Source organism: Sinohyriopsis cumingii, chromosome 4, assembly GCF_028554795.1.
Source record: "Sinohyriopsis cumingii isolate HCF-2022 chromosome 4, ASM2855479v2, whole genome shotgun sequence".
NCBI classification, from domain to species: domain Eukaryota; kingdom Metazoa; phylum Mollusca; class Bivalvia; order Unionida; family Unionidae; genus Sinohyriopsis; species Sinohyriopsis cumingii.
The window spans coordinates 54,065,435-54,080,841 of NC_142964.1; the positions used below are offsets into that span (position 1 = coordinate 54,065,435).

General features: G+C 33.6%; 2 protein-coding genes across 4 annotated transcripts in view; one reads left to right on the plus strand and one right to left on the minus strand.

Moving 5' to 3' along the window:
• Window positions 1–5,123, minus strand: part of LOC149801179 (SIN3-HDAC complex-associated factor-like) — a 59,853-nt gene extending 54,730 nt beyond the window's left edge. The window contains exons 1-2 of one of the 2 annotated variants that reach the window (XM_089955213.1): window positions 4,970–5,123; window positions 3,615–3,880 (exon numbers count right to left, since the gene is read on the minus strand). In XM_089955213.1, coding sequence (XP_089811339.1) covers window positions 3,615–3,842 — 228 coding nt within the window. In that variant the 5' untranslated portion in view covers window positions 3,843–3,880; window positions 4,970–5,123. Of the gene's footprint in view, window positions 1–3,614; window positions 3,881–4,745; window positions 4,842–4,969 lie in introns of those variants that run through there. The other variant, XM_089955214.1, reaches the window with a different exon arrangement.
• A 200-nt stretch (window positions 5,124–5,323) lies between these two features.
• Window positions 5,324–15,407, plus strand: part of LOC149801180 (serine/threonine-protein phosphatase 6 regulatory subunit 3-like) — a 108,413-nt gene continuing 98,329 nt past the window's right edge. For both annotated transcript variants that reach the window (XM_089955211.1, XM_089955212.1), the window contains exons 1-3: window positions 5,324–5,673; window positions 10,942–11,012; window positions 14,404–14,483. In XM_089955211.1, the coding sequence (XP_089811337.1) occupies window positions 10,953–11,012; window positions 14,404–14,483 (140 nt within the window). In that variant the 5' untranslated portion in view covers window positions 5,324–5,673; window positions 10,942–10,952. The remainder of the gene's footprint in view (window positions 5,674–10,941; window positions 11,013–14,403; window positions 14,484–15,407) is intronic.

The following is a 15,407-nucleotide window of genomic DNA, read 5'->3' on the forward strand; positions in this document are numbered from 1 at the left end:
CATTTAATTATAAATTAAATTCAAATTTGTTTGTGATAAATACTAAGTTATTACTTTCAAATGCAGATTAATCCTATTTACTGAATGTGGTTTATGTGCACCATTCTTGATATACAGCGTTGAGTGAAAAAACAAAAACAACTGGTATTGTTGCACCTTGAGTTAGGCTATGGGACATTTTCCACCCCGAAGTGTTCACATAAATTTGCCCTTATCTTCATGACTGTAGTTGAACAGAGGTACATACAATGCACTCTCCCCCTGAACCCCCTTGCAACAATGACAATGAGATAGTACAAATATTAAAGTTAAAAGACTTTTTCTAAATCTCTTAATAACTTTGATTAAATCAAGCTATGTTTGAGATCTCCTTTTAAAGTGAAGTAAAGAAATGGCTGAGTGTAATCCTGTGATAAGGTACACAGCCTAAATTATGCCAGCCTGCAGGCATGAACAAATGGATATTTCTTTGCCAGATATCAGAACTCATCCTGGAAAGCTATCATGTGTAACACAGTGGAGTCAGGTTGCAAATGTGAACCCTACAAGCAATGGGAGGTTCATTAGGTCAGTAGAACAGCAGGCCATAGATAGCAGTATAATGATACTCTGAATAACTAACTGCATTGCTCAAAATGGATTATTCTGTATAATTTCTTCGCACCACTTAAAGACTACAGTGAATAAATCATAAAGTAGGTGACCCTCTTAACAAACATTGGTAAATGTTAAACATGTCTCTGAAAATTTAGTTTGTGTGCATTCTGACCTGAAGAATAAAATGAGTTGATCAACAATTTGTTATTCCAAAAAAAAATAATATAAAAATGTATTGTATTCATGGAACAGAAAGTTAACTCACAAAGTGCAAAACACAAAACTTAACCCGACAATCACCAACCAATTTCTCTCATGCTCTGCAAACTGCTATGAGGAGCAATCCACCACAACTTTAAGTTATGTGTGCACTTTTCCAGATCTACCTGAGGGTTAACTGACATAGTCAGGGTAGAGATAGCCATGCTTACTCATCACGAAACTACATTTTATAAATAAAATCTTGATACTTACCAATTAGCATTAATATTTTAATGCAAACTGAAAATTTCAATTTTTTGTTTCTTTCAAAGTAGTGACAATTTAATTTTTATCTGGTACAATGGCAGTTGATGGATTTAAGTCCTGAATGTCTGATGAAATGCTGGTGACAGTATTGGTTGTTGGTCTCTAGGTATTTGCACATACTGGTTTGAATGACGTACAATCATACAATAATTCCAACCGTCCTACATTAAACCAAACTGATTAAAAATGATACAAATGGAGATTTTACACACAGTAACATGTGGCCATGTTATGTTTGCCTTTACAATTAAAGAAATTACAGCTTCCACACTTAAAAATTAGAAAAATATACTGAACCTTGATTGGTGCCTACTAGATAGATCTACTTTTTAAAAAAAACTGATTGGTGCCTATTAGATCTACTTTAAAAATTTTTTTGATTGGTGCCTACTAGATCCACTTAAAAAAAAAACTGATTGGTGCCTATTAGATCTACTTTAAAAAAAACTTGATTGGTGCCTACTAAATCTACTTAAACAAAACTTGATTGGTGCCTACTAGATCCACTTAAAAAATCTTGATTGGTGCCTACTAGAACCACTTAAAAAAACCACTTAAAAAACTTTGATTGGTGCCTACTGGACCTACTTAAAAGAAAACATTGATTCGTACCTACTAGATCTACTTAAAAAACCTTAAGTGGTGCCTACTAGATCTACTTACAAAAGCTTGATTGGTGCCTACCAGATCCACTTAAAAAATCTTGATTGGTGCCTATTAGCTCTACTTTAAAAAAAAAAACTTGATTGGTGCCTACTAGATCTACTTACAAAAACTTCATTGGTGCCTACTAGATCCACTTAAACAAAACTTGATTGGTGCCTATTAGATCTACTTAAAAAGCTTTGATTGGTGCCTACTAGATCCACTTTAAAAAAAACTTGAGTGGTGCCTACTAGATCCACTTAAAAAAACTTGATTGGTGCCTACTAGATCTACTTACAAAAAATAAGATCTTAACTGGTCACTGAATAAAATAAGTAAATAATTAACATGGTTTCTATAAGTGTTGGGCTACACTTATCAGATTAATACAAAAACATGGAGATATTTAAAAATGAAACTGCTTGTGCTTATTGTGCTAGCTGCTAAGCTTTTAGCACAAATTGTGGTAGGTGACATGTACTTGTCAAAATTGTGGTAGGTGACATGTACTTGTCAATGAAAAATGATGTCTTCATGATCTAGCTGCTACAATAAAAATCATAAATTAAAATTTGTCACCAATGATTGTTATTTTTTAGTTGCAAATATCATTATACTTGTGTGTTGGAGTGTTGCCCCATTCCATAAAATATTCTGAAATTATTTTCCTATTTTGATTAAATGGTTGTTTCAGATTGTGATTGTAGCAACCATAACCCTTGTTGCTATCATACTAGTATGGTAATTTCTTTCATGTATTTTATATCACATTTCATGTAATTCAGATTTCATTCACTTTATGATCAATTCCAACATAATCTGCTGTCACAAAGTCACATGTGAGATAGATCACACTATTTCTGACTGTTTTCCTGGGCCAGCATGGACTTAAAAAGTAAATTAAAATAAGTGTGATGGGATCACAGATGTTGACTTTCAGCAAACACTGGTATAGAGGTCGGTAGGATTTGAGGAAGCCTCAAGGAACATAATGCTGACCTCTGTCCTGCACTGGACAGTCCTGACACCATCAATCATTCAATGGCTGACCTGAGTGAGAATCTTTCTTACATCAATGAACTACCATACTGGACAACAGGTGACTAAAATACTATAATATTAAAGGTTCTAATGCAACTCATTAAAGGCATCATATTGCACAAAAGATCACTACTATACCCCATCTGCCAATCTGAAGAAAAAAAAGCCATTAATTGTGATAGCGATTTATCTCTGGCCTTGCTTTACATAAATGAGGAAAAAGTTGTGGCTACCTTCATTTAAAAATGGAAACTACTGAAAAGTGGTAAAGAGTTCCAAATGAACTTGAAGTGATTACAAGTGGGGTGTCCGACCTATTTTTGTTTTAGCTGGGGGCCAAAACAGATAAAATGCTTAAGGTTGTGGGTGGGGTCACATATACTAGAACAGTTTAATAATTAAATACAAATATTTAAAACAATTATTACATCACATTAATAACATTCTTATTACATGCTTATAATGATATTGTTAAATAAGACAGTCACATATTGTGGTAGATACATAAAACATAATCAGATCAGAAAGTAGTAAAAAGGAATAAATATTAATTAAAATGCATATTTTTAATAGGTCTAAGCCATATGCAGCAAATGGGCTGGACATGCCTGGATTACAAAAAGAATAACAAGCATTATGTATCTAGAAAACTTTTTGAAAATATAGGAATTAAGAAAAAGCTAGTTTACTTCATATTGCCCATATATAGCAATAAAAAACAATGGTAAGCATGACAAGAAAGACTATTTAGTTTTGAAAAAGTTACTAAAGCAATTACAATTAAAAATGTAAAACAAACTTACATGATTCCAATGTCTGTTTGTTTCATTTGGCAATTTTTTCCATCTTTTTACCAGCAGGACGCAAGCATTACAGATTTCTCCAGTCCTTTTTTCTTTGATTCGGAAACATTTTTCAAATTCTGGCTCATATTTTTTACTGTCTGTAAATCGTGAACTGGAAGACTTAGCACGACAAATACAGCACCCATTAATGCTGCGATAAATTTTGGGTTTATGAAAGCTGAACATCTTCAAAAATGTGTAATTCTGATGTGTATGATGTCAACCTGAAATTTAAATGTAATATTTTATTGTAGGAATTCGTACTATGTTATACACGTTAGCAATAACTATGACACAAGTACACTAAAGCGTTAGTCATAATTCATTACACTGACGCCCACACGATCTTTACTGTACTGTACAGCCACTCCAAAGAACCTGTTACATCCAGCATTTTAACGGTAAATATTCAAAAAGGTTTATGTACTAAAACACTGTCATTTCCAGATGAATAAACGGTTTGATTATCAGTTGTTCCTATAACTGTAATAAATAATGCACTTAAAGACCTATTATTAATAGTAACCTGACGGCATTCATTTTCTGATTCAATAAACGGTCATATATAGTCTTATATCGCAATCACTTCCCGTGTGCGGTGGAAATTACAGTATTCCTAAAGAAATATAAATTGAATATTTTGGTTCCTGTTGTTTTGTTACAAACGGATTTCTGTTTTCACTATAACCTTGTGTCCTTAATGTGTAAAAATTAAAAATAAACGAATTAAGAATTTTCAATTCAGTTATATGTATATTTAAAGTAGTGAAACAGTCACCAAACACAAATGCTACTAACAAAAACTTTCCATCGAAATCACAGAAATTTAAAGACTGACAGTTTTGATAAACCGTCAAAATGCATTTCTAACAAATATGCTGGAGAAATTCCACAGATTCCTCATTTGCCTATTTCGGAACAAAGGAATTTTGCACTGACAGCCTGTATCAGTATGCCCACGAATCGTGTACATGCATGCGCTTATCATCAGACGATATTTAAAGACGAAAGTACAAGCATAAATATAAAAATTCGATGGAGTCAGTTCAAAATATCTCATAAAAACTCAATTCTATCACAAACACTCACTGACATGATGATCATATGTAACATAAGTTTCTTCTCATCTACAAGTGGTGACGGCAAAATCGTTGCTGAGTAAGGCCAACGACCTGCAGTCACCTTACAGTAGTGAAAACTGGGTCAGCACCCAAATTCTTGGAAAATCAAAAAAAAAATAAGAACATGATAATATAAGAAAAATAACAGAGAAACTACGCATTTGACAAATGTTTTCCCTCCTTATTACTTACGATCAATGTTTTATATCCGACTTCGAAGCAGTATCCAGGCGCCTATCTGTTTCCTCGCCCGTCGACTACAACAATGAAGATCAATGAAAACGCATGCGCGATGATGCTTGCATATGTAAATTTACCCAAGTCGGTCAGTGCGAATAATCCAGTAAAAAATATGTCTCATCAAAGAGTGAGACATTCAATGTTCATAGCAAAAGTGATTGTAAAATTGTTACGGTACTAAAAAAAACACTTTCTATGACATGTCATATAAATTTTCCATATTCTATCTAAATTGTCTGCTCTAGCAGACTGCACCTTGCTCGGTCTATTTTTAGAATAGAAATCTCGCGAGATGTGGGATATCATTATGGGATATACAACTTTGGTGCTCGCCATATTGAAAAATTGACTGTTGCTTCCCGCCTGGAAAGTGCTGTTTATGTTGTCTTTTACAATTTTTTCCCACCAATATCGCTTTGGAAAGAAGTCAAGGACATTTTCACGAGCGTTTTGTTATAACAACCATGCATAATGATGAATCACAAGTTCTAGAGTGGTTGTCAAACGATAAAGTTCGAATGTGACGGAGACTGTGATGATTCTTCAGGTTGCCCGTGAATTACATTTATGCTGACATCTAGTAACATATTTAAAGATGAAATAATCCATAAACCACACAGCAGTAAAGCGAATATATGAAAATAGTGATATAGAGGGTAAGAAGCACAATATAATGAAAATAGATTGGGGTGTCATCCTACTGGTCAAGGTTCATCCATCATGAATTCTATAGACACGTATGTATGTGTGTGTGTTTATATATATATATATATATATATATATATATATATATATATATATATGTGTGTGTGTGTGTGTGTATGTATATATATTACTGTGGCTGCCCAGTATAAATATTTAGCAACAGTATTCAAAATATGTTCAGGATGTATATAAATTGAACACTTGGGAAAGGTTCCGTTTACTTGAGTGATGAAATGGTTAATTCTCATACAGTTTAATAATCTCGTACAGATTTTTTCTCTCAGTGTTTTTCATTTTGAAACCCATATTGAAATTGTATGTTTTAAAGAAAGTTGTGTGAATTGTGTGCATTTGACCCAGTTTAGAGTCAGATGAAATTCATTGGTTCCAAAATTCCACAACAGAAAGTTATTCTTGCAGTAGACATATTTCTAAAATTTTCTGTGTTATTATAATTTATGTTGCAGTTAAATAGCCATCTGAAACAGCACTCAAAAAATCAACCTGGACAGTTGGTGGGCAAGACTCATCTTATAATTTTGTTAAACTGTTTAGCCTGATAGCCTGAGTGTTAATGTTAGTACTCCCACCATTGTTGATAGAGCACTAAAATGGAGCAGCAACTCATTTATGGTCCAGCATTATTGTGCAACATAAAAATAGTACTAACAGCTGCCTCACTAGGTGCTCAGCATTAAGAGGTTAGTGTTAGGACTGGTTGGCCTGGTGTCAGGATAATGAGTCTGGGTGGGACATCATGCTGCATGTCTGCGGCATGATGCACCAGTACTAAACATCACTATAAACTGCCACACTGCAGATATCATAGCGATATGACTGAAAAAAATTGATAAAGCTACGTTAAAATCCAAATCACACATACACATACTGTACAACAACATGAGATAATACCAGGCACAATAGCCAGAGGTTCCAGTAAAGACATAACAAGCATCTTAGGTTAGTAACCACAGATTACATGCTAGTTGAACAGACTAAATACAAGTCTTCAGGACAAAGAGCCACAGCCATTACTTAAGACGTTGACAGATTCATCATTCACAACCAGTCTCCATACAGTATTGCATCAAAAAAAGGGATTCTTAAACACGGTATCAGTGTGTGATCCATGATTGTTGGTACCTTCTAGACAAGTTTTCTCAGAAAATTATCCCAGATATGTATTTAAAAGTCTAAAGAGGACATAAAGTCATGCTTGTCCCTCGCATCTAAAGTTGCGTTAGCTAGCAACTGAGTCATTAGTCTAGGGGGTTGAAACCAACAGTTTTGGAATGATTGTTAGTAGTAATTTACTGTATTCATTTATTTTTTACCTCAGAGCTAGATATTTGTCAGTGTGAAAATTATGATTACCTACATATTTTTATTTGTTTTTTGTTCCTTGTTATGATTGTACTGCAGTATATGAACCTTTTAATAATTTAAAGTTGTTGACTAAAAATTCTTTCTCTTTAGCAGATTGTTGTTTCCTGTTTATACATGTTTTCACTGATGTTGATATGTTTATTGGTTGCTAAATCATTTATGTAATTATATTTAGTGGATGTTTTGGTGGGAAAAAAGCAACATGATTTTATATTCTTGTTAAGATTTTATTACTTGCAAATATCTTGCTTATTATTACAGTACAAAATAAACAAAGTCAGTGTTCAAATCATAAATGTCAATGACCAATACATATTGCAATATGAACATGCCCTATTGCAATACATTTTTTTCCTGGCAATTATCACTGCTAGGGACAAGCAACATTTTCTGAACCATATGTCCTGAACAAGTGGTTAAAAATAATATTTGATCAGCCTTGCAATGCATATAATTACAAAAAAGATTATTCTGGTTTCAAATAAATGCAATATATTACCAATAATGACTCTTAGTGCTCTAAGCAACTAAAACCCAAATATCTTAAAAAAAAGATCTACCATTTTGAATATGGCACATGATATGCTTGGTATAGAATGTATGATATTGTTTTGATGATGAATGTTGTTGTGCAAACTAACAATGTTTACTTCCAACAGCGTTTTGTTTAGATAATATAAAACTAAAATCACAAATCAAGATGTTAAATGCAGCCTATTATAATAATGTAGGTCAGTAGAAGATTTAAAATGGACTATCCAGTTGTGGTATGATCGTGTGAGTGTTTGGTGTCTTACCAGTCTTGAAAATGTTGACGAATTAAAGCAGTATTCTGAGAGTGCTGTTTCAGTTTGGGATTTAGCTGATTGGAATGTAATCACTTTAAATACTGGAAGAGTTTGAGCGATATTTGTCTCATTATAATACAGGGATTGTCCTGGCTTTTAAAAAGTTGTCGGCAAAAGAAAATCGCCATCTTCAGTATTTTGTTGGCAGTTTTCAAAAATTGATGCCACAACAAGTAGTTAATATTTTTCAAAGTAAATTAATGTAATAGGCAATGAAAATTGAAAAAGATGAAATAGTTATTACTTTAATGACAGCAAGCAATACAGCCATAATATTACAAAATAAATCATTACATGGCTGTAATACACTACTTCCATGGTCTTTGCATCCCACATCACAGTTAGTGCATAAGTATGACTGTTGTCACTTCAAATAAATGCATTATCAAATGACATCTAGAGTCTCTCCCATTTTTGTAAATGGAAACATCAGATGTTAAGCGAATCATTATTATGTGTATTATTTTCCAAACAACAGTTTTGTAACAAACTTTAGTTAATGACATCTTTAGTTAATGACATTTTAATTCTAAAACCCTATGATCATACTTTGCAATGTAAGATAAGTGACATATAATGCGACCGTCGATTTAATGCATTCAGGAATTAAATGGCCCCACCCCCTTTTATGGCTAGCATCACAAGTACATCTCCGTCAACCAGAAGTACAGAAATTTATTTTTGCCTGGCTGTACATGCTTTGCTAGTATTAAATTGATTCCTGAATCCCAAGAATGATCACTGAATGCTGTAGATATTTTCTCGACAAGCAAACTAGATCTCCATTCCCACCAATGAAACATACACGAATCAACACCTGGCATTAATGTATCATGTATATATAAGCAGTAATTACCATCATTAAAGTAAAAGAAGGAATGAAGAAACATACCACAGAGCATATGTGCCCCCTAAAACTCATTCGGAATAAATATGAATAGGATGAGATGATGAACATGCAAACATTTTGTTTACCCATGATAAAGTTGCACTGTTGACATTATATAATTCTGATTGCGATTTTTTCCATTTGCTTTTTATTTATACACAGGAGTCGGTACTTCAAAATTAATCAGTTTTCTCTTAAGTTTCAGCAAAACTATTTTATTGGTACATTTAAAAAAACAAAACAATGATTAGCCATCATTCAGTTAATTGTAGCTGTTTCTATTCATGTCTTCAGAGGTTGGTCGATTGTAGGTATAGTCCAGTAGCATGACTGAGTGTATCACAGTATTCAGGCCAGTTGTCAACATAAGCAGATTATGATGTAACAATGTACTGTAAAGATGGGTTTGTCAGTATGAACAAAGGATTTGTTTATGTAACATATTTTCCAGTGCATTGTATAACCAAGTTTTGGCTTCCTTTCGTGGTCCCTTTGAATGTCTCCACTCCAAATCTGTGACTGTATGTACAAATTAAACAACCAAAAGGCTGTTGCCAAAAAAATAACCAGATGTTATATTTTGTCGTCTGTATGGAAAACATTTAAATTTGCGACATTGGCGAAGCCCAGGACGATCCCTGTAATACATTATTGCAGGATTAATGCAAAGATCATACATAAAATTCAACAGAATGTGCAAAATGGATGTCATCTTTGCAAGCTCTACCTTTATTTACCTAATTACATCTGATACGTATATTTAGAAAAATCCCTGACCCCTTTTTTAAAGGACTTTTGTTCATAAACCAGAAGAGCTTATGGGTTGGCCTGTCATTGGTTTTCATTTTTGACATTTAAGGTACATAGCATTCAACAGTTAAGATAGAAAGGACTAGTTCAACCAATTTAGTATTAAATATTAGAGAAAAACCCAGTTAATAATTTAATTTGAATAAATGTACATACGTAACCACATTGACATATACGTTAGTCAGAAAGTCATGTTAATATGGGTTTTTCACTAGAAGACATGTGATGATATCTGTTTGGCCCAAAATAGAAATGATGTGGATCTAACTTTCAATAAATAAAATCTTGTCACCACTAATTTAGACTGGATGGCTATATTTTTCGCTAATGATTTCTACTGATGTATGTAGTTGGTTCTACTGAAAATGGTGCTGATTATATCCAGTATGGTTGCTACAGCAGCTAATATGAAAATTATTGCTCCAGAGTATTAGATAGAGTTTAAGCTGTCTGCATTTAAAAAGAAAAAAGGTCTAATCAGATCTTCCTGAAAATTCTTTTTAGGTAGTAGAGCACCAATCCTTTTGAGGGACCATTTCAAGTGAAGGTCCCCCCCCCATCTCAGAGAACAGACAAATGCTACTCTAAGAATAATTTTAAATTTTATGATGTAGACCTTTGTACCAATAATTAATATAGTTTATATAAAAATGGCTGCTTTGGCACATCAAAATTCTTATTTTATTTGCATTATACAAGGTAAGCATATTTGTTCAAAACAATTAAGACAGTAGGAGTTTGTGGAATGTCATCAGTCGGCCTGTTGTCAGTAATCCATAAGACGGATTAACCATTTCCGTCCTGATTTAGGCATATGGACAGTTATGTTTAATCCCAATAGTCAGTATTGAAAATGGAGTTGGGATTGTAACCACTGCATGTTATCTGAGATGGCTAAATTGCTGCTCTGATGTCTCGTTATAAAAAAATACACAATAATCAAAAACATTTACAGTTGTGTGCTTATATCTGAATTACAAATGAGGTTCACATAAACACGAATGTAACAAAAAAGAAACAATAATAAGGATGGATTCAGATGACTGGATTTACTGATTGCTCTTGTCATGTCTAGAATTGCACTGGCTCACTGAATACAAGAATGATCCCTATTGATTATTGAAAATAATAAGAAATGTTTCTTTTACATTGTGCATGCAACTGAAAACTTGTCTTTTGCAAAGACAAATTAAATCATGAAGACAGGAGTGGGGTGAAGTGTAATTTTTTGCTGTGTAGCAACAACATCAACTAAGATGATAATTTTGTGTTGTCTTTTGTTCCAGCAAATCTAAAAATGTTTTGGAAGTTCAACTTGTTGACAACGTCAAAGATTGACACACTCATTGACAAAGAGGTGAGTGATGGTAATTGAGATAAAATAGGTAATGAAGAACATTTGGAGTAAGCTTTTTTCCATTATTACATCAGCAGTCGAAGTCAGTCATTAATTGCAGCTCATTTATTTTTTTACAATGAATAAAAAATGATAAGCCAGTAATGAAAATATGTTAGAAAAAATTTATTCTTGTATCAACTGGTGTCTTACAAATCAGCTACTCACCAGAGAAAACTTGATACCATGCATTTAGAAAGATTCTCTTAATTCAAATACAGTATTTTTTGTTTTTTAGTTAGTAATGTAAAAATTCAGTGAGCATTTTAGATGTGAAGATAAAACATGATAGAAAGCTAAACAGAACAAAGTTTTCCATTTCTTCATTCCTTCCTTTAGTTGGTTACCTGTTAGAAACAACTGGTTATAAATAGAAGGTGAGACAGAAAGTGAAGAGATTATTATAGTAACAGATTGGAAAATATTGGACTGGCATGGAGGGATGCTAGCTCACGTGTGGTACTGTATGACAGCTTATGCTATATCATGTGTTGGTGTCTACAGTTTAACATTTGTCGAAGGTTTTTTTTGTTTTTTGTGCTCATCGGTACATTGTAGAGGAGAGCTGTTGTGCAACCCCAGTAATTGGCATCCATACAGATTAAAGCAGATACTTATGTATAGCCTTGCAACATTTCAATTATCCTTTTTTTTTTTCTTCTGGATCCTACACAATATTTTGGTGTGTGCTTCATGAAACCCTTTCAGTGTTTGGCAGTAGTCGGCTCTAACGCCTTCTACTTGTAAATATTATTATAATTCCTTACAACACTAGCATTTTTTGTAGTGTTGTTGGCAATGACTTTGTCTTTTACTTAGTTTTGAACTGGCTAATTCAAAAGATAATGACCATATGCATGATGGCATAACTGAAATTATGAAACCTGCAGAGGGAATGTATCTTGATGAGTACTGTATCCTCATACAAAAGTAATTTTGATCCATTTTAATACAATACTTGTTAATCTTGTGCTGCTGTATCTTTTCCTGGTGTTTGTCCAGTGTAAAGAGATTATTTCAGTTCTCCATTTGGCAACAGGAGGTCTGCAATAGCAAACAGCATATCTCGGTTTGATTCCTTGGCCAACTTCCGACAATATTGTTCTTCCTTGAACTTCTGCACATCTGCTTGTCTCTGGGTGCTTGGCATTTCCTCAAGTCTTTCGTTAGTCATTTATTTTTTTGTTTGTTATTTTCTCCGCACTCCTTGAATAATTTTCAAGGCTACAGCTAGATGTAAAACGATAGACCAGTGCAGTGTATCGATACGCTTCAACATATAATGCCTGCTACATGATACATATTGATACCCACATCAACTTGATGGTCTTTCCATCTTTGGAAGGTAGATGGTGCCCTTTCGTGTATATTGACATACTGGTTGTATTTCCGATATGCATATTAAAGATAGACATGTAGTTATCATATATTTATATGTAATTCTTAGCAATGACAAGATAAATACTTTCAGACTACCTGTTGACTTTTGATGAGTTTTATTCATCATTTTAGGTTTTTTAATTAAGGCTTCATTTATCTCACTTCAGCCAGCTGGCCCCTTGTTTTGCACAGCATCAACGCTTTGAAAACATCTTATTACCAATTTCATATTTCACTTAAATTTGGATGACATGACGTTACCTTTAAAACAGAAGAAATAATGCAGTTTCCTTGTGCGAAGAAAATCTCATCCAGAAAGAATCCGGGCATGGGAATGAGGATGAATACCCTCAAATCTATCACATTGTACTTCCTGTCATTGTTCCTGTACTTCATTATTCATGTGGAAAACATAAAGAATGTATCCATTATGCTTAACATGCTGCTGGGTTAAGATAATTAGCATGGAATTGGGGGGAGAGGGCAAATTACAAACCATACCACTTTGTTAATTTAAGAACGAGTATTCTCAAGAGGCTTTTTTGCTTTTGTTTTTACTAACGAGTTCCTGTGATTTCAGATTCTGTTTCAAATGAATTGTAAATTTAAAGAATAATAAGCCATGCTAATAATAATTTTTTATGACTGTTGAAGACTAACTTGCATACATGAAATAGTGGTTTGTATTGATTCTCCATCTGTTATATCAATCTGTGTATCATTACAGCAAAAGTATTGATGCGGCGATATATTTGAATGATCGTTTCACCCCTAGATATAGCTGTCCAAAAGATTTGTGAGATCTAGTGGAACCTAAATGAAAATCACGCTGGTCTCACATGCTATTTGGTTACTTCATTGAAAATCTTATTGCTGCTTCTCAAAGGAAAGTCATATTGACATGGGGTTTTCAGCAGATACCTAGTTATATTTAGTAGGTTTTAATTAAAAATGTGCTTCTTTATAGATGGCAAGATTGTTAATGGGATTTTCATCAAAATATTTATTGTGATTTTTTTTTTTAACTTGAGCCTAAATGAAAATATTACTGGTCTGACATCCAGTATTACCACCATGGCAGACATTGTGAAAATCTTATTAGTACTACAGATGATAGGACAATCATATTCAGCTTTAGCTGCTATTGTGCTGAGGTGCTGTAAACACAACTGCGTGATTTACATTGCATGGGGCTTTCACAAAAGATGTCTAAAATGATGTCTAGTTGGTTCTGAATGAAAATAGTGCAGTTCTTACATCCAGTATGGCCGATTAAACCATCTGGTCCCTTTGGATTCGTCTTGAGTATTGACCAACAGGTACCAATTGGAAGAGTTAATATTCTGTTTGGAATGGAGATTAAGTGCCAGGAAAAAATCTTGCAAAGCAAGAACATCTGGTTGGTATTACATAAATTAGTTAACTTTCCCCTGAAAACAATATTTGTATTTGGTTATTTTGAGCTTTTTATGCCCCGTTACAGTTAGTGGTTGTTGAGTAAGTTGGTCGGTAGGTGGTTTAACAGTTTGTCTGCACAATATGGATTTAGTGTTAATTAAAATTAAAATTTTAAAACAATTAAATGTTCTAATGTAAAATTAAAAGATTGCAAACAAATCTTTAGTTAGAAAAGCAGTTAGGATCACATTGTATGATAGATTTTTCAGTGTTTCTGGAGACAATAATAAAATGGTGTGCTATGTAATTGCTGATTATACTTTCGTTACAAAATTAGAAAGATTAATTGTATTAAGAAAACTCACAGTTATCCATGGATAAAATGGACAAATTTCATGATGTTTGATTGGTATATTCTGCATTTCTAGCAATGTTCATAGTTTTAAAGAGAAAAAAAAAAGCTTCTGAATTTGATGTCCATCATTTTGTAAACTATATTTGACAGTCTAACCTTAAGCATTGTTTATTTCTTATTCATGTTCTTATTGTTATTAATGAATAAATGTCATTCCAGGAGGTAACTCTGCATGAGCTTATGGATGAAGATGATATCCTTCAGGAGTGCAAGGGACAGAACATGAAGCTTATAGAGTTGTAAGTGTCAGTTAAATTAACCCTGCAGTTAAATTTTTGATAGAAAGTCTTTTTTTGGTTCTGTTTCATCTTTATGCAAAACAGTTGATTCCAAGAATCTGAAGACCTTCATGTACTTAAATCTTTTACATTTTATAATGAAGTCATTTTCAGCATCTAAAGTAATTTCTTGAAGGTGATCTTCGTTGGAGTCTTTGAAGTTTTTTCATGCACACAAAAAAAAAAGAAGTTTAAAAGACTTGTATACCTTAGATGAGGGGGCCCCGAGTGGTCTAAAGCGCTCTCCGTTACGGATCACTGCCATCACACCTCTGTCTGCGTGGGTTCAAGTCTAGGACTCAGCCTATGTGGGGATGTGAGAAAGCTTGCCAGTAGCTTCTCGTGTGTCGGTGGTTCTTTCAGGGGTTTTCCCGGGTTCTTCCTCCACCATTAATACTGGCCACCATGTATAGCCTATCATGTGCTGAAAAATGGCGTTAAACCCTAAAACAACAACAACAACAATACCTTAGATGAAGTGATATGGCTTAACATGTTTAACAAGATATATATAGTGTCTGGATGTTTGGGGCATACAAATTAAATAATTTGCATTAGACTCATGACCCCCTGCGCCCAATGTGCAACTGTTTGGGGCATAGAAGAGCTGCATTTGTACAGTGGTTAGCATGCTGAACTCACAGTTTAAAAGGTGCAGGTTCAAACACTGCCATTGGACCATTCTGGGTTGGCTACAGTGGTTTGTCCTTGGGCAAGTCATTTATAAGATGCCCTCTGCATTAAATGGGCTATATGTATTGTTGCATAATAGAAAAACTAACCAAATCATTTAGGCTAATCTGGCCAAACTGTAATGTTGATTATCTTAATACTTTTAGCCCCACTTTTATAAACCTAGAATTAAGTTGGTTTACACTTATAACT